General features: G+C 41.1%; 1 protein-coding gene across 1 annotated transcript in view; it reads right to left on the bottom strand.

Annotated features, from left to right (window-relative positions):
- Positions 1 to 10,121: 10,121 nt before the first annotated feature.
- Positions 10,122 to 20,937, bottom strand: part of LOC141201620 (uncharacterized) — a 34,520-nt gene continuing 23,704 nt past the window's right edge. Inside the window, exon 6 of the mRNA XM_073663624.1 lies at positions 10,122 to 12,366. Coding sequence (XP_073519725.1) covers positions 11,423 to 12,366 — 944 coding nt within the window. The 3' untranslated portion in view covers positions 10,122 to 11,422. The remainder of the gene's footprint in view (positions 12,367 to 20,937) is intronic.

The following is a 20,937-nucleotide window of genomic DNA, read 5'->3' as shown; positions in this document are numbered from 1 at the left end:
ACAAAGAAGCAGTGTGTTTCAGGTGTGCATTAAAATACATCCACAGGTGTGTCTCAGACGCTTCTAAACACATGACATCATATAGGCTGTCCAGAATTGTTTAAAGGCATAGCAATCTTAGTGTATGTAAACTTTTGACTTTGCAGTAAGTAAAAATGCCTTAATATTCTCTTTCTCTCATTATTCTGTCATTTGGCAAATATTATAAATTATGGTAATTATGGTAATCCTAATTGACCTAAAACGGAAAAGGTTTATTCTGATTTCATGTCAGATATTGAAAAAAACATGTCTTTTTATATTTTTTATATGGTGTATGTAAACTTCTGGTTTCAACTGTAAATACACCGACTCTGCGATGGACTCTGCTAAAGGACAACATATCCCAGCAGTCCCAAAAAACGTCCACCAATGAGGACACGGCAAACATGGCCAGTAATGTAACTCAAGTACCACAAAGTCACCACAAGTAAGTAAAATGATTATATCTGTCTAAAAAGCAAACTATACTGGCGGCCTGGATGAACGGATCTGCCGGCACCATACTGGAACTGCTGTGGATCAACTGGTCCTAGGAGTCCCGGCTGAGGAACCATTGCTACCAATGCAGCAGACATGGCAGGTGAGTGGAATGAATGGGAATAATTGTAAAACAAAAGCCAACGATCCAATGGACCGGCCGTCTACACTACTGCAATAGATACAGATGGCAATATATACAATTGCAAAGAACACAGATAGAAATATATAAAGCTTTCATAAAGGAGTTTTATCGTCTCTTACTAAACGCATTGCCAGATAATTATTAGGAGTAAAACAAGTGTGAATGGTGTATCAGATAGTGATTCACAGGAAGCAGATACATCATTTACAAAAGAAAACTGAACGTGTGCACAGGGTGCTACTGGGAGATACATATAGTGAATCACAACTGATCATTAAACATTATGTAAATTGTATGTCCACATTCCTGAATAAGGAAACACATTGTTTTGATGTAAAATTGAAGTTAAACAAGTTTTCATCTGTGTGCAGCTTTAGTGCTAGGCAGTCGCCCCTCCAGTGAGAGTGGGTGAGGGCGATTGTTCATCAGCATTCTGCACCCGTGTTACCTCCTTCTAACGAAAGGGGGCCGGCCGTGTCCTGGTGTGCATTTTTCTTGAAACCTTGGCTGGTGAGTACCATTGCCTTTTGCTATTTTCTAATTTGACTTTGGAATTTTTTTTAAAAAATTCTGTTTATTATTCTGGCTATGCTGTCTGTTTTTAATGTTAGAGTAGGGACTCACAAAATCGTGAGGACCCTTGACGATGGGTTGCGAGCTTACGTATTTTGGCCAAAATATTAACTAATACCTCATATGATATTTTTTGCACTTTTTTTTTATCTGCCAATGGTGTGCATTTTTCTTGAAACCTTGACTGGTGAGTACCATTGCCTTTTGCTATTTTCCAAAATTGAAGTTAAACATGCATCGCCAAGCTGAAAAACAAGGAAATTTTTGTAGATGAAAAAGAAATCATTTTTGAAGTTCATACCATGGTGGTACTTTCTGTTTAAAGTCAAAATCTAATTTTTGCCAGCTGCCACCATGGGCTACAAGATTGATCTTTTTCGAGTTTGAAAAATTGTCCTGAAAAGTATCCTGTTTATGTATTATGGAAAAATGTTTGGCCGCACCAGAATACCCCGAGTTGTTGTTGATGATATTGTTGATGTGTTCAGCGATCCTCTTCTTCAGTTTACTTGTGGTATAGCCAACATACTGAAGATGATGGCTACTGCAGAATATACCGTATACCACGTGACTGGTCTCACAATTTATGTCCCCTCGCAAGATTTTTACCTTTTTCAAACAATAAGATGTAAATCGCTTTGCACGGTTATTAACAGTTACAAAACATTTCTTCAATGAGTCCAAAGAGTCTTCCACTCCTAATAACATGACGGCAGAGATTATGGAACATAATGATGCTACACTTAGGCTAAGTGCCCACGATGCAGAAATACTGCAGATTTTTTCTGCATCTCCCTGGCAGGAAAAACGCATGCTTATTTTACATGCGTTTTTTCCTGCCAGGTAGAAGCGTTTGTCAAGCGTCTTTACATGCATTTCCACATGCGGGTTATCAAGCACTTTTCCAAGCGATTTTAACATCGCTTGGAAAAGTGCTTGACAACTTGGTCACACTATATAAATCCATGCAACCGGCATGGATTTATATGGTGTGACCAAGTTAATAGTTAAAAAAAAGAATAAAAATGGTAAAAAATTATAAAAAAAAACATTATACTTACCTTCTGATGGCCCGCAGTCTTCTCTCCGGTGCGTCCAGTCTCTTGTACGGCTCGCGGTGGTATAAAAGGACCTTCCATGACGTAATTTAGTCATGTGACAGGTCACACGACCACCGACGTCAGCGTTTTTATTTTAAATTCTTTTTTTTAACAGGTACTATGGTACCCGGGTCTGGATGAGAGTCTCTTCTTCTCCATACCCGGGTACAATCTGCACATTGAATCACTTAATATCCGCATGTGCATATGTAATCATGCGGATATTAAGCGATTCAATGCAAGTCAATGGCGGCAATTACGCTGCGTGTCCGAAAAATTAATGGACATGCTGCGGATTTTTCCACAATGATAATCTGCAGTGGAAATTTCCGCAGCATGTGCACAGCACATGCGGATTATCATTGTGGACCAATGGAAATTCCGCGGCAAAATCGCATAGTGGGCATGCAGCCTTACAGTCGTTGAACAGACTGCCTTACTAACTTTGTCTTCTTTACAGTATCCAGATTTTTCTTTGAATAAACTACAAGACCGAGGAATTAACATCATCCCATCTAACCCTGCATACTATCCTCTGCAATCCAGGGCTCCATCTTTAGTTTTATTTCAAACTCTAGTTGAAAACGACCTTATAAAATTACATGGTGGTATCTGTAATATGAAGTATAATAGTAATTTTGATATGCTCCATTTTGAAGCGGTCAGAGAACAACAAAATGTTAGTATAACCATACAGCAATCAGACAAAGGTGGATGTGTTGTGGTATTGGACACTGAATTGTATTGTAACATGGCTCTTTCCATTCTCAGCGACACAAACACCTACACCACCTTAAGGTCTGATCCTACTAATGCATTTAAATCTGAGTTACCAGAATGTCTGTGTCAAGGATTCCACACGATCCCGATTACTCATAGAGACCACCCACTGTGATCTTTCGAGTGAACAGTTCTCTGCTGCCCCCTATTGTCCGGACAATTGCACGATTGGCCGGCAATCAATATAGGCGGCTGCAGGCTGTTCTCACTACGTAGGTATCGGCAAGCTAGCAGTGAGCGTACGGCGTACACACCACCTTCCAACACATGGAATATATGTATGCACCCTTGTACGATCACTGTCACTTCACAATAACCCAAGAAAGATTATTCTTTGCCACCACCAATCTGTTTTTCCAGCCGATTGGATGCCTTATAGGTAGCGTGTGGCTTCAGAGGAGGAACGAGTACAGAGCAAAAGAAACAGAATTATTACATTTTATATTTAAAGGAGTCCACTACTTTCACATTGATGCCCTATCCAAAGGATAAGGCATCAATGTATGATCGGCCGCGGTCCCGCACCTGGCACCCCCACCGATCAGCTGTTATCGGTCGGCCAGAAGCGCTTGCCTGCGGTGCTTGGCCATCCATCTGTAGTGCCCGCCACGGGGTACTGCACATCCGCCTCCCAATGAATTGAAATAAGAGGCGGATGTGCAGTAACAAGCGCCGGACACTACAGCTTGACGGCCAAGCATCGCAGGTAAGCACTTCCTGCCGTCGGCACCGATCACAGCTGATCGGCGAGGGTGCCGGGTGCGGGACCCCGGCTGATCATACATTGATGCCATATTCTATGTGAAAGTAGTGGACAACCCCTTTAATCCAAAGGGAAGCAATGTTTCTGAAAAAAATCTACAAAAGATTTTACAAAGGGGGACAAAACCATACAGCATATGCAGTTACACAAAATAAAAGGGATTAATAGAAGAACTTACTATACCAATCACAGAGACGATTCAGTTTAGCCAAAGGAGAGCACTTCGATTGATTTGGCCGTTTCAGTGAACGTGACCCCTGCTTACATGAAAATATGTATCTCCCAGCATGAGCATAGATCAATATTCGGCTTGATCTTTTATGCCGAAGTGGGCCCTGCCCACACACTCCCCTGTGATGACCTCACGTCGGTTGGTCGCCGCCCTTCATGCTTTTATTAAATCTCTAATTTCTGTGATATCTCCTCACTCGATGATCGCAGAAGTTAGCAAATGATGCCATATTTTTTATTGCGATCTTACCTTTCCTTAGAGATCAAACATGATGCTGTCGGTTATCTCTGCACTGTTGCGTTACAGCTCACCGGCAGGGCTCACAAATATGGAAAAATATGCATACTGTTCCTTATTTAGCCCCGCCACTAAAAATATATGTCCTATCACAATCGGAAATATAGAAATGCCGCTATTCCATATTTCATTTCGGCACCTCAGAGTCTGGAGATCTAACTCATGTGCAGCTGGGACTGTCCCGGCTATTGTACGGAGTGTGATAGTAAACATTTCGTTAAGGCTTCAAAGGGAATCTATCTCTTTCAGGTGTCATACTTGTTATTTCTGATCAAGTAAACAACTCATTCAGTCTCTGGCCCATATGTTCAAAGGTGTCTATTTGTCACACATGTCTCCATTACCAGGAGCTCCATTTCGTATGGTAATTAGCCTGGATAATTAAGTTTGTCACTTATTTTGTACACTACTATTTTGCATAGAAGCAGCTTTTTAGATTGCTAGCTCTTCTTACTCTAAATGGGATAGGGGAGGGCGGACAGCTGAAGAGTTAGGAGGGATAGATTTGAGAGATTTTTAATATTTCCTGACAGTCTGGATATAGCAGACTTGGTATTTTGAACCCTAAATTATGAAAATGGTTGATTCCTGAATACCCTATTATTCCTATTTTCCACGGGCTCCCTAAGGTTTACAAAGGGGTTTTCCTCCCTCCGCTCAGACCAATAATTTCTGGTATTGGATCCCTGAACGAGAACCTTAGTGAGTGGGTGGATGGTCATCTCCAACTACTCATTATTAGAACTCCAGGTTTTTTGAAGGACAATTCTACTATTCTTAAGGTTTTCAATAATTTCAAATGCCATCCTAACTATTCTTTTGCTACATGTGATATGGTCAACTGATACTCATCCATACCTCACAATACAGCTATGGTGGCTATTACATACCATTTGGAGAAGTATAGTGTCTATTAGCCAGTCCTCAAACATTTTATTTTATTATCATTGGATTATCTGTTAAAACATCATTTTTTCATGTTTGGTACTAAATTTTATTTACAGACATTGGGGGCACCGATGGGTCCTGAGTTCTCCCCATCTTTAGCAATACTTTTTATGGCCTGGTGGGAAGAAATTTACATTTTTTTTCTATTAATAATACATTCTCTACTCAATTGGTTTGGTTTTCCAGATATGTGGATGATGTACTCCTTGTCTGGCAGGGAGACACATCCACATATTCTGAGTTTGTTTCTTACATCAATTCAAACAATTGTAACATCCGTTTTACTTCTAGACAGCTCTCCATCCATGCCTCGTTTTTGGATATTGAATTGCATGGTAACACAGTCACCGGTAGGGTTGATACTTCTTTACACCATAAAGACACTGCCGGTAACACCATTCTGTTGGCATCCAGTTCTCAACCCAGGCACATGACCAATGCTATCCCCAGAGGAGAATATACCAGGGCCAGGAGAATCTGCTCCAATGATGACACTTTTACCAGTGAAGGAAAAATCATAACTGACAGGTTATTAGATAGAGGCGATCATAAATCTAACATCCGTCATACAGGTGAGGAACACTCCACGCAGGGATTTATTGTATGGCACCAATAATAATTTGGAACGGTCCTCTCCTCAGAGTATTGTATTTTCCACTCCATACAGTAGACAGTTTAACACTATAAAGAATATTATTTTGAAATACTTGCCGGTTATTAACCAGGATAAATGTCTCAGAACTATTTTGGAAGGGGGGTGTCAAGTAGTTGCTAAGAGAGGAAGAACCCTTGGGAATATGTTGTCCCCAGTATGCTGCGAAATACCAGAACACCTTCTACATGGCTCTCGGCTTCCGGTTGTGCATTAAATAGATGCAGCGTATGTGGCTTTACTGACAATAGAGAACAGGAATTCCCCTCTATGAGCACTTCATCTCATTTATCCTATCCAATCAAATCCTTTATAAATTGTGAGTCCAGTCACAAGGTATACGGTATATTCTGCTGTAGCCATCAGCTTCAGTATATTGGCTATACCACACGTAAACTGAAGAAGAGGATCGCTGAACACATCAACAATATCACCAACAACGCAGGGTATTCTGGTGTGGCCAAACATTTTACCATAATACATAAAGGGGACTCCTCATGTTTATCATTTTTCAGACTCGAAAAGGTCAATTTTGTTGCCTGTGGTGGCAGCTGGAAAAAGCAGCCGGCCCTGAGGGAAGCGTATTGGATCTTGACTTTAAACAAAAAGTACCACCATGGCGTGAACTTCAAAAATGATTTGTTTTTCATCTACGAACATTTTCCTCGTTTTTCAGCTCGGCGATGTATATTTAATTTAAATTTTACAGCAAAATACTGTGTTTCCTTATTGAGGAATGTGGACATTTAATCTATATAATGTCTAATGATCATTTGTGATTCACTATATATATTCCCCAGTCGGACCCTGCACACACATTCAGTTTTCTTTTGTAAATGATGTGTCTGCTTCCTGTGAATCACTATCTGATACACCATTCACAATTGTTTTTTCTCCTAATAATTATCTGGCAATGCGTTTAGTAAGAGATGATAAAACTCCCTTATGAACTTTGTATATATTTCCATCTGTGTCTATCGCAGTAGTGTAGACGGCCGGTCCATTGGATCGTTGGCTTTTGTTGTTTTACAATTGTTCACATTCATTCCACTCACCTGCAGACAAGTTGCAGCATTCAGTTGCATTGTCAGCCAAGTCTGTTGCATTGGTACCAATGGTTCGTCAGTCAGGACTCCTGGGACCAGTTGTTCCTCCAAGGTTCCAGTATGGTGCCGGCAGATCCATTCATCCAGGCCGCCGGTATAGATTGCTATAATCATTTTACTTACTTGTGGCGACGTTGTGGTATGAGTTGCATCGCTGGCCATGCTCGTCGTGTCCGCATTGGTGGACATTTTGCTGGGACATGTTGTCCTTTAATGTTTCCATCGCAGAGTCGGTGTATTTGGATGTAGTATCATGCGCCCCTATAAACCGCACTTTATTCCTCGTTGGCTTCGAGTTAGTTACCCTGATCTATACCGCTGATGTCAATACAATGCAGTCTTTTCTTCTAACATTGCTGGTTCTTCTAGTTCATTCTTTGAGTGTAACATGGCGTTTGGCACTTGTGTTGCAGTGTTGGCCGTGTCTGCTGTGCTCGTATTTGTAGACGGCTTTCCGGGATTGCTGGGACATGTTGGTCCTTGGTGTCTCCGGCGGGATATCGGTGGTTTCGTGTGCGGTGCTATGTGCCTCTTTGAGCCGCACTGCTTCTCTTGGTAGTTGTGAGTTAGTCAGCTAGGATCCATACTTCTGATGTTAATACAATCTGCCCTTTTTCTTTCCCAAGATCGCTGGTTTCTTTAGTCCATTGGTGAGTGTGGCAGGGTGTTTGCTTTTCTTTGGTATCCAGTTGTGTGGTTTTTGGGCTGGTGTTAGGTGGTGCTGTGTTTCCCTGCGGTAGTCTTTTTGTTTTTATTTAATATATCTATGTCATTCATGTCAGCTTATAACGCCATGTACTCACATTATGTGTATGCGAACACCTGATACCTCAGTATTGGTTAATTAATTCATTATCCAGTCAATGGACATTGTTCTTTAAGATATATAGCAGCATTTATGTGTTACCTCTGACATCCTATGGCTAAGGGTGCATTCTGCACCTGAAACGCATCAGGATTTCCTGAGGTTTCTGAATTTATTTCCATGATTTAACTTTTTTCTTCAGATACATTTTTTCCCTTTTATAAGTCCTGGTTGGATGTGCCGGTTCTACTTTTTTTTTCTCCTTCATGGTCTGTAATCACCGATGGGTGCGGCACCCACAGGATTTCTGCAGCTGAAGTCATTCCTTCTCTCAACATGGTAAGCCTCCACCTTCCCTATCCATTGTCTTTTCTCTCAATCTATCATGCCGAGTCTAATGGTCAAACGGAAAGAATGAACCAGGAGATAGAGCAGTATTAGGGATGTTTTGTCTCCTCTAATCAGGAAGAACGGGTGGAATTTCTGCCCCTTACCGAGTGTGCTCTAAATGATCATTCCTCTAAGGTTATCGGGACTTTGCCTTTTTTTAGCTGCGGTAGTTTTCATCCGGTGTTTGGGAATTTTTCAGGATTACAGTCCTCCATGCCAGAAGAGGAGAGATTTTGTTCCCAATTAGTCCACTACTATTAACATTGCCCCTATGGATTTAAATAATGGCAACAAGCCTTTTTGTAAATACATTGCTTGTTCTTTATTGCCTGTGGGCGGCGCTATCACCAGGCATCACGTGACCCCGGCTGCAGCAGGCTCCGACATCTGCTGATGTCGCGTCAAGTTCCGGCTGCAGTCGGGCGTGAGCAAGTGACACACTCCCCCTTGATTGATGGGCTGTGGACGGGATTTCACCGCACGTCACAGCCCAGAATCCACTGTGTGCTTTACCAACGAAAGCAGAGAAGGAAAGACCGCGACACCAGAACCACCACACCTATGTGGGGCAATTATTCTTCATGGAGGACTTTGTGGGGCCCATTATACTGTATGGAAAGCTATGTGGGGCCCATTATACTGTATGGAAAGCTATGTGGGGCCCATTATGCTGTATGGAGGACTATGTGGGGCCCATCATACTGTATGGAGGACTATGTAGGGCCCATTATACTGTACACTGGTTGTCCGACGACTTTGTCCACGTTTTTCATTTTGGCCCTCTGCATGTTTTGAGTTTTATATCCCTGATGTAGAGAGTCAGTCTGGGTAAATGTGCATGGAAGTGGCAATAATGGAAAGCTGCTAATTGGAGTTTGACAGAAGCTGCCTAATATAGCTGAACACGTAGAGGATAATATGCTGCAACAAAAACAAGTCATCGTCATAGTGTTGGATACCTTGAAATTGTTCCAGAAATGAAGTAATTCTCCCAGAAAATTATTGCAATTACACATTTTGCTATACACATTTATTTCCTTTGTGTGTATTGGAACAACACAAGAAAATAGAGAAAAAAGGCAAATTGAACATAATTTCACACAAAACCACATAAAATAGGCCGGACACAATTGTTGGCACCTTGCCAAACTTGTGGATAAATAACTTAGTTTCAAGCATGTGAAGCTTCTTCAAATGCAATTGTGGCAAGTAACAGGTGTGGGCAATATGAAAATTACACCTAAAACCAGATAAAAAAGGGAGAAGTTGATTCGATCTTTGCATTGTGTGCATAAGTGTGCCACACTAAGCATGGAGAAAACAGAAAAAGTAGAAGAGAACTGTCTGAGGAGTTAAGAACCAAAATTGTTGAAACATATCAACAATTTCAGGGTCCATCTTCAGAGATCCAGATGTTCCTTTGTCCATGGTGCGCAACATAATACATTTACAACCTATACAGTCAAATATGGTGGAGGTTCAAAGATGTTTTGGGATTGGTTTGCTGCCTCTGGCACTAGGTGCCTTGACAGTGTGCAGGGCATCATGAAATCTGAAGATTAGCAAAGGATTTTGGGTCACAATGTAGTGCCTAGTGTCAGAAAGCTGGGTTTGCTTCCTAGGTAATTAGTCTTCCAGCATGACAATGACCCCAAACATACTTCAAGAAGCACCTAGAAAATGGAAGGAAACAAAGTGCTGGAGAGTTCTGACCCTCAATGAGTCCGGATCTAAATCCCATTGAACACCTGTGGAGAGATTTTAAAATTGCTGTTTGGACAAAAATATTAAAATTTGAGAGTCATCAGTGGTTGATACCATCTTTTCAGTTAGTCATTAAAAGGTAAGAAATTTCAAGCTTTCGAGACTACTCAGGTCTCTTCATCAGGCATAGTATAACACAAAATCTGAAGAGTCACATATTTATACACAACAGGGCACAGGAATAATGCAATAGATAAGACAAGTGACGTGAAGCAGAACTAGGAAAAGGGAGAAGCAGTTGTGGCCGTAATTATTAGAACAGTTCAAAGATAAGGAGTGTGAAAGTTTTATTGTCCTGTGTCTGAGGTTTGGTTCATGATTGTGATGCCCTAAAATGGTCTGAGGAGCACATTCCTTAGCTGATGTAAAAAGACAAATCCATGTGACACATTCATTCCTGCTCTGTGTCAAAGGTTGTCATAACTCTGTCTCTCTGAGATTTGAAGTTACCTTTTAATACAATTAGTTTCATGTCCATGATGCTGTGATCAGGGATACAAAAATGTTTGGTAACAAGTAGGTCTATTCTTTAATTGTATGGCGATGAGAATTCATCCTTGTTCTAAGTTTTTACCCTGTCTCCCCTACATACAGACCCCCAGTTAGACATTTGGTACATATAATTAAGTACACTACATTAGATGTGATGCAGCTGAAAGTACCTGGGATCTTGTGGTCCTGATGTGAGTTGGGAATCTTTATCTTGTCCATGGTCATTATAAATGGACAGTTTTTACATTTACAGTTGGTGAGGATGAATTTTGTAAGTTTCACAACAAAAGTGAAACTGTCCTCCCGGTCAGTTTGCTTTACCTCCCAGTATCTTTTCATTCTAACAATGTTAGGTTTCTGGGAGATTATACTTGTTCCTTTTATTTTTGGTTCTCCTTAGCTTGCCTTCTTTGCCCTATATGAATGTGTTTTAGTTTCTCACTCAGTGTTTTCATATATTTCTTCATACTTTCCTTTCCCCTTGTTCACAGTGTTGCGACCTCCCCTCTGGTTCCTCAGAAGGCACGAGAAACTCATCAACAGCCTATTAGGGAGTTAGGTCCGTGGTGGCGTTTTTAGTTGTGCAGCTAGTGCCTTTCTAGTCTGTACAGAGACTGGATGTGGCTGCAGAATTCTTACCTGGGTGGTTTCTCCGGTGGCTATCAAGATGCCCTTACGGGTTAAAACATTTTCCACATTCTGAACATGAAAAAGGCTTCTCCCCTGTGTGGGTTCTCTGGTGTGTACTAAGTTGTGATTTCTGTACAAAACATTTTCTACAATCTGAACATGAAAAAGGCTTCTCTGTACGGGTTTTCTGGTGCTTAACAAAGTCTGATTTCTGGTTAAAACATTTTCAACATTCTGAACATGAAAAGGGCTTCTCCCCTGTGTGGGTTCTCTGATGTGCAATAAGATTTGATTTCTTTGCAAAACATTTCCCACATTCTGAACATGAAAATGGCTTCTCCCTTGTGTGAGTTCTCTGATGTGCGATAAGATTTGATTTCTCTGTAAACCAGTTCCCACATTCTGAACATGAAAAAGGCTTCTCCCCTGTGTGGGTTCTCTGATGTTTATTAAGTTGTGATTTCTGTACAAAACATTTCCCACAATCTGAACATGAGAAAGGCTTCTCCCCTGTGTGAGTTCTCTGATGTCTGATAAAAGTTGATTTCACTGTAAAACATTTCCCACATTCTGAACATGAAAATGGCTTCTCCCCAGTGTGAGTTCTCCAATGTCTGATAAAAGTTGATTTCTGTGTAAAACATTTACCACATTCTGAACAGGAGAAAGGCTTCTCCCCTGTGTGGGTTCTCTGGTGCCTAACAAGATCTGATTTCTGATTAAAACATTTTTCACATTCTGAACATGAAAATGGCTTCTCCCCTGTGTGAGTTCTCTGGTGCCTAACAAGATCTGATTTCTGATTAAAACATCTCCAACATGTGGAACAAGAAAATCTATTCTCTGGTGTGTGAATTTTTTTATGTTTATGAAAATACTTTTTAAGGGAAAAACTATTTCTATATTCTGAACCTAAAAATGAGTTATTTGCTTTATGAGCAGTTCGTTTTTTAATGCTTATTTTGTGACTCTGATTTTCCTGAGTAGTCGGTAATGAATCAGAAGACAGGACCTGTTTCATAGGATCAGATGACAGATCTTTGCTGTGAAGGGATGATGGTAAATCTGGAGAAATGTCATTCATTTCAATTGTATTCTGTTGGATATCAAAATTATCTGATTTGAAAATTGAAGATGTCAGCTGTCCCTCTGATCTCCGGGTACAGTCATCTGCCAAGAATAAAAACAATTATTATTTTTTAATAAAAAATTGTTGAATTTTATATTTTTGAACATTTCTATTTAAACTGTCTGAAAAAATGGCAAGTTTTGCAAAAAAATATACTCCTCACCTCGACAATGACAGTTTACAGTCTAATAGACAATCTCATAGCATGAACCAGTATAGTGTGGTGTTCAATTGGTTGTTCATTCTGCCTCCCAAATATGGAATAAAAAGCCACCAAACAATGTTATGTAGGCAAAAATAATACCAATAAAAACTTCTACTCATCAATAAACCGATCCAGCAATATCCACTCTCCCAAAGTCAAATCTCCCGCTCGTTCTGAGCCTTGCAGTGTGTCCAAACCACATTTAGCATCCATGTATTTGGCATTGATGTAGTGAGAAGAACCCACTTAATTTACGGTGTGTGTCTCCTGGAGCACAATCTGAGCACTATGTGTTGGGTTATAAAACGGCAAATGTGTAATTTTCACTCTCCAACGTCCATTGCGTGGTAATTTCAGGAAAGTGACTGTGAAGTCAAAATAGTCATTACTCCGATAGATTAATTCACTGGGGGTTATAATTTCCAAAAATGGAGTCACTTTATGGGGATTTCTACTGCTCTGGTTTTCTGCCATTTTGTAACATTAGGGCTTCTGAAAATGTGTGTGTCTCATCTCCTCTGGGAACTGCTTGAGCGACGTCTGTTTCTGTCACCAGGAAGCGTCTTATTCAATATGTAGGCGGCGCTGGAGGAGACATCGGAAAAAGAAGCTCTGGGCGGTGCAGGCTCTGTTCAGCCACTAATAGCCCCAGGCCCCTGAGGAAGCCAGACATGGTGAAACTTGTTGGGGAGGATATGTATATATTTTAGTTAGCACTAGGGAACCTGTGTATGTCCTAAATAATCTGACCAACCAATCTATGAACTACAGGCATAGAGTAAGACTATAATGAATATAATGAGCTCATGATATCATATGTATTCTAATATTATACAGTTTCTAGAGACTTATTATTATAGTAAGGGCACAGACAAACTAGTGTAGTTTTAATTTACTTCTTTACCGCATTTTAGTAAAACAGTAATAAAAGTAATGTTTTAATATACCCATCAACCATGTTTTTTTTACCCTCTGGTTAATTTGTCAATATGTATATGACCGAAAATACCCAAAAGTGACACCATTCTAAAAACTGCACCCCTCAAGGTGCTCAAAACCACATTCAAGACATGCATTAACCCTTCAGGTGTTTTACAGGAATTAATGGAATGTGGAAGGAAAAAATGAACATTTAAGTATTTTTCACAAAAAATTTAATTTACACCCAATTTTTTTTTGTTTTACAAGGAGACAGGTGACAATGGTTGTGTAAACATAAATCCTCTAAAACATAATTTTTATTGAGATACTATTAAAAATACCAAACCCATGTGATCAAAGGGATAAAAATCATGTCACTGTATGGTGGTCCTACTAAAAAAAACAGTGTCCCCATGGGACTAAATAGAGTCAATGCAATGCATAAAGACATGAACACAAGTGTACTATATATGATAATCCCCTTAACTTGCCTTCTCTGTAGCCTGTTCTGATACTGCCTATCATGGGGGTTGGCACCTAGAGAGCGAGTTTGGCGCCCTCGTTCCTCGGCGGTTGTCCCTCACTATCCCTGTCTTGCCCTGATGGAGTGAGCTATATACAGGAAATGAGTGACGGCCTGCTCTAATACATATATAACACTAAACTACTGCATAACAATAAACATATCCAGATAGTAAAACTTATCTCTTATTCTGGAAACCGCCTAACACGTTTCCCCGTTCTGTCGGTTCATCAGGAGGCCATATACTGAGTGATCCAGAGAGGTGTCAATATAAATGCATGGTAGATGAAGACAAGCTATATTGATTTGATGGAAGGCTGTGTTTAAATAGGTTAATCCAGCCCTCTTTAGTGAGTCCCACATGCTCATTCTCTCTAGCTCTCCCCCTTTAAAAAGGCAGTCTCCTGTCCTCAGATATGGACTGCACATGTCACATACCTTTGGGCACTAGAGGCTGCAAATTCAAAAATGTTTTTAGCGCGTCCATGTCTCTTCCGGTCCATTTTGAAAGTGACGGTTGCGTCTCACATTGGCGCGCACAGAAGAGATACTGCGCATGCACTAGAACGTCACCTCCACTCCGGAAGTGACACGTGTGTCTCACAATAGAGCGCAGAGAGAGGTACCACGCATGTGCCATCGCGTCATCTCCGGGGTGTGACTTACCAACGTGGGGTCCGGATTAGACCAATGCCCGCATTTGCATACACACAACCCCGCCAGGATATGGTGTATATATTTCAAATCACGGCACACATTGAGATTAAGACTTGAGTTGCAGTATTCACCAGTGCACCATATAAAAACATATCATTCAATACCCCCGCTGATATAAATATATAGATATACAGTTTCATTACAAAGAAATTCATATAAAGATTTAGATCTTTAGTATCATAGCAAAACATAGTCTTCTGAACAAATGAATAAATCCCCTCTCTGAGAATTAATATGGACCTTGCATGTATTTTGTATAGGATCCCAGTCTGTCACATGTCCCTAATGTTATACAGGGATTAAAGTCAATTTAAAGGGGAGGATGGGGCTTGGGCAAAAAAACTCCAAAAGAGACTGGTGGCAGATTCTTGCCAATCTTAAATAGATATAGATAAATCAGATACCAGGATAAAGTTATTTCCCAATGGGGAATTCTGCCAGATTGGAGGAAAAAGAATGGCATCCTGTCATGAGTACACCCATATTGTCACAAGGGTAAAGGAGGCAAAAATTCAGGAAGTGCGAAGCGAGGGGGGCGACAGGTATACATTCATATCATTGTATATATGAACACGTGTATAGAGGAAGAAAACGTGGAGTCTTTTACAGAAAGCACACATATGAGAGCTGCTCGTTTAATCCTCTTGGGGATACAGACTATAGTCTCAATATCCATTCAGATTCTTTTCTAAGAGGTGTTTTATCTAATTCCCTCCTCTTATTTTAGGTCTTATGAGTTCAATCATGTTAAATCATACTTCTCTAAGTCGGCCCCCATGGATTTCATTCATGTGATGGGCAATGGGAGTATCCCGCTTATTTCTAATGTCTCTTAAATGTTTCCCCACACGTTCATAGCTCCCTCGTGGTTTTACCCACGTAGTCTTTCGGTCATGTACATGTAGCTTTGTATACCACCCCTGAAGCCCTGCAATTACCAAAATCTCTCAGAGAATAAAGCCTGCCTGTTGTCGAGCTGGTAAAAGGTTTTACACACAACCATCCAGTCGCACCTACTGCAATTGCCACATCTATAATAGCCACAAGGTTTTCTATCAAGCCAGGTTCCTGGTTCAGTAGGTCTTTGATATAGGCTATGCATCAGATGGTCGCCAATAGGCCTACCCCTTCTGTATGTAATGCTTGGAACAGGAGGAATCAACCTCTTGACATTTGTATCCGCTAATAGGATACCCCAGTGTTTTCTTAGGATATGAGAAACTCTTTCAGACTCATTATCAAAAGTGCCTATTATCCTTGTAGTCTCTTTTTCCTCTCTTTTAATATTGGGGTTGACTAGAAGCGACCGTCTGTCCCTTCCCAAGGCCTCCTAGTAGGACATCCCTGTCACGGAACCTATGGTACAAATCATTGGCATGTTCTCTAAAGGTGCTGATGTTAGTGCAATTTCTCCTTATTCGTAAGAACTGGCCTTTAGGAATACCCTGCTTTAGATTCTCAAGACGATGACTATTCCAATTCAAAAGGCTACTTGTTTCAGTAGGTTTGCGATACTTGCATGTGCCTATGGAACCATCCTTCTCCTTTTTTATTTTAACATCTAAGAATATTGGCTGTCTTTATGGTATTCAGATGTAAACCTGAGTCCAAAGGAGTTTATGTTGATGGCTTCCATAAATCGCCTAAAGTCGGCCTCTGGGCCAGACCAGAACACCAGTATGTCATCGAAGTATCTGGCCCAGCGGCCAACCTGGGAGTGCTCCTCCTCCCCAAAAATGATGGTTTCCTCCCAGCAGCCCAGGATCAGACTGGTGTACGTGGGGGCACAGTGGCTCCCCAACACTTTGCCCCTGAGCTGGTGGAAGTACTTACCATCAAAGACTAAGTAGTTACTGGTAAGTGTGAGCCGCAACAATTCCTCCACCAGTCTTTGTGATTGTTGCACTCCACTGCCCTCGATTTTAGGAAATGTCCAACCGTCTGTATCCCCGCCTCATGAGGGATGCTGCTGTAGAGGGCCTCCACATCAATGGAGGCCAGATAGGTGTTCTCCTCCACAGCAACACCCTCAAGTTGAGTAAGCAGGTGAGGTGTATGCCGAATATATGAAGGCAGGGAGATCTCAAAAGGACACAATATTCTGTCAATGTAAATACCGATATTTTGTGATAGCGAATCTATTACAGCAACCATAGGGAGACCTTTTAATGGACTGAGGACCTTATGGACCTTCGGGAGGGAATAGAAGGTAGGTACTGTTGGTGTTTCAGGTTTGAGATATTCAAATTCATTATTTGATAATAGACCTCTTTTTCTGCCCTCTTTCAAGTTATCAAGCAAGATAACCGTTCAAGTGTTTCACAGGAATTAATGGCATGTGGAAGGAAAAAAAATGAACATTTAACTATTTTTCACAAAAATTCTAATTTACACCCAATTTTTTTTAGTTTTACAGGAGAAAATGGACACAAAAATTAGTTGTGCTTTTTCTCCTGAGCACGCCGATACCCCACATGGGGGAAACAACTGTTTGAAGTATGGTGAGCACCTTGAACCCCCATGTTCTTCACAGAAGAAATTTATAATGTTGAGCCGTGAAAATACAGAAAATCATTTGACTTTTTGGATGCAAAATTTGCTGGAATAATTAGCGGATGCCATGTCGCGTTTGGAAAGCCCCGATGTGCTTAAATAATGGAAATTCCTCACAAGTGACACCATTTTGGAAACTAGATCCCTCAGGGAACTTATCTATATGTGTGGTGAGCACTTTGAGCACCTTGAACCCCCAGGTGCTTCACAGAAGCTTATAACATTGAGCCATGAAAAGAAAAAAAAAATTACCAAAATTTGTTTATTTTAGCCCCAAATTTCTTATTTTCTCCAGGGTAACAGGAAAAAATGGACTCCAAAATTTGTTGTACAATTTCTCCTGCGTATTCAGATACTCCATATGTGGGGGAAACTACTGTTTGGGCGCCCGGTAGATCTCGCAAAGGAAGGAGTGACATTTTGGAACACAAACTTTGATGGAATGGTCTGCGAGTGTCATGTCGCATTTGGAGAGCCTCTGATTTGCCTAAACAGTGGGAAACTTCTACAAGTGACCCGATTTTGGAAATCTGACCCCTGAGGGAACTTATCTAGATGTGTGATGAGCACCTTGTACACACAGGTGCTTCACAGAATTTTACTTTGATCTGTAAAAATGAAAAAATATATATTTTTCCCACAAAAATGTTTTAACCACAATTTTTTTTTCATTTTCACAAGAATATCAGGGGAAAATGGACCCCAAAATGTGTTGTGAAATTTCTCCTGAGTTTGCCAATACCACATATGTGGAAGAAAACTACTTTTGAGGCACAGTGCAAAGCTCAGAAAGGAAAAATTGCCATATTGGATTTCAGATTTTGCTGGACTGGTTCGAAGGTGCCATATCACATTGGCAGAGCCCCTGAGGTGCCAGAACAGTAGAACTCCCCTCCGTAAGAGACCCCATTTTACAAACTAAACCGCTCAATGAATTCATATAGGGGTGCAGTTATCATATGGACACCACAGGTGGGTCACAGAATTTAATACTATTGGGCAGTAAAGAAAAAATAATTACATTTTTCCCACTAAAATTTTGTTTTAGACTCAGATTTTACATTTTCACACTGGGAATGGGTAAAAATTGTACCAAAATGTATCCCACAATTTCTGCTCAATGTTGAAATACATTGAGCAAGACTCCATATAAAGAGCACCTAAGAACTCGAAGAGCAGAATCCCCCCATTTTGGAAAATATACCTCTTTGGGAATTTATCTACAGGTGTAGTGAAGATTTTGACTCCATGGGTTTTTTCCAGAAACAAGCAGCAGTGGATGTTGCTGAGTGAAAATTGCAAACTGCCGTTGTAGTGCCCAGTACGTTGCAGTGCCCAGTACATTGCAGTGCCTGTATATTGCACCTAGATCATGCTTCTGGAGACATGCACCCGTAAATTAGGTTGACTCTCTTCGCTACAGAAACGCCAAACATATGGACGCTAACCGCAGTTTTGGCACACTGTGGTGCTCACTCAGAAGGGAGGGGAGCCTTTGAATATCGGAGAGCAGAATTTGCTGAATTTCTTTTGGGGGGGCGAGGAGCCATTTCACTATTCCAGAGCCTCTGTGCTACCAGAGCTACTACTACTGTGCTACTTTTATGCACACCTAAATAGACAGGACACTGCCGAATCATAGGCAAGACTGCATTCACAGTGCGCCGAGAGTTCTGTCTGAATCACATATTTCAGAGATTTACATGGAAACCTTGGTATAAGTGCTCAGCGCAGGATAAATGTGAGCCGAGCTTTACGGCAATCTTTGAGAGGCAGAATAAACAAATCAGCAGCAGATGAAGAATTGGTTTTATTTATTTTTTACACCGTTCATCGTGCAGCATGAGTGACTAGACGACATTATATTTCGGGTTGGTGCGATTACAGCAATACCATGTTTATATAGTTTTTTTAAGTTTGGCTTTTGTCACACACTAAAAGATTATTTTTTTTGCAAAAACTAGTATTGCCATATTTTGAAAGCTATAATTTTTCCATATTTCTGCTGACAGAGTCATGCATGGCTTATTTTTTGCGGAACGAGTTGATTCTTTTATTGGTACCATTTTTGGGCACATAACATGTTTTGATCACTTTCTATTGCAATTTTTGGGAGGCAGAATCAATGAAAACCAGAAATTCTGGAATTGTTTTTTTCTTTTTTTTAATGTTGTTCCGCATGTGGTAAAATTGATAAGGCAGGATTATTCTTCGGGTCAGTACGATTACAGCGATACCACATTTATTTCTTGTTTTTTATGTTTTGGCGCTTTTATACAATAAAAACTTTTATAAAACAAAATATTATTTTTGCATCACTTTATTCTAAGAGAGCTATAACTTTTTTATGTTTCCACTGAAGGAGCTGTATGGCAGATTGTTTTTTGCAGGACAAGATGACGTTTTCAGAGATACCATATTTATTTACATTTATATTTTTGATCACTGTGAAGAAACGGCACCAGGGGGGCCCCGCAGAATCCCGCTGTCGTCGCTTCTTCCGGTGGATACACAGCCCGCCACTCGCCTGACGTCACACTACGCCAGACAAAGCACATGATACGGATCTACCCTTTGCACCATGACGTTCCGCACCCCCCACAAGGATGCGTAAGGTCAGATCGGCACAGTTCTACACTGTCACCTCCTGTCCACGCGGGTACAGAGAGGCACCAAGGAGTGGGACAAGGTGGTCCACTCAGATGCTGACGTGGCCCCACACTCTTGATAGGCTGAGAGGCTCTTTCACTACTCCAGTGAAGCAGAGCCTTGTTGGCCTGGATAGAGCTGCCACCAGTTTCTATTTGATATAACAGACTTCTATCGAGCTAGAAACCAGCCCGGTAGCGCATTCGTCGGCCCAAACAACCGACGTAAAGTTTGTGTTTCGAGATAAAAGGACAGCCCAAGATTAAATTATATATTTAATCGCCATAAGGGCTCACTAAACAATCTACTATATACATCAGGGTTATATATACAGTGGTCAGAGTTACAAATACAAAAGCATGGTACATCAAGCACAACAGATCTTAAAGTCAATTACCATGGAAAGCATGGCTTGGGGATTGGGCGACCACATGGGGAAGAAAGTGTGCCCTGTTTGGTTGCTGGACTTGTCCCTCACATCTGCATGTCACGAGCTGCCCCAGGGAAAAGACAATAGGTTTTTGCTACACAGACCTTGCAACTCTCTGGAAACTCCCACTACCTGCCCCCTGTTCAGCCCAAGTCTCCACTCCCTGTTCCTTCCTGGCTAAGAGACTCCCAGAACTAACATGGCCCATACCTCCATACTGGATGGTCCCAGGGAACCGGTTCTAGTGTTAACTTACCCGGCTGGGCCCCTGTGGGTACCAAACACAGCAGTTGTAGGAGGTTCCAAAAGGCTGGGACGTGTATCTCCTCATCCCTACATGCTAGAGTGGACTAGGATGCAGTTTGGCATTCGCTATCTTCCCCTGAGCTAAAAATCCATTTTGTGAAGAGCTGGGACATATAGTTCTTCCACAGCTCGGTATTGAAGTATAGTACCTTACACAACATAGCACATGTTGAGAACAAAGAGGATCTCGGCAGGGAGCCAGCCTGTCAGCTCAGCTCACAGCTGCCAGGGGAGGGGGATTTCTCACCCCCCTTTGTTGGCTGCAAAGGAATTCAAGAAAGTCAGATTACACTATGCCTGAGGACCTG

The sequence above is a fragment of the Phyllobates terribilis genome, unplaced genomic scaffold, assembly GCF_046119375.1.
Source record: "Phyllobates terribilis strain yellow unplaced genomic scaffold, ASM4611937v1 Scaffold_120__1_contigs__length_5212024, whole genome shotgun sequence".
In the NCBI taxonomy this organism is placed as follows: Eukaryota; Metazoa; Chordata; class Amphibia; order Anura; family Dendrobatidae; genus Phyllobates; species Phyllobates terribilis.
Note: the sequence above shows the minus strand (reverse complement) of the source record. Positions and strands in the feature narration are given on the sequence as shown.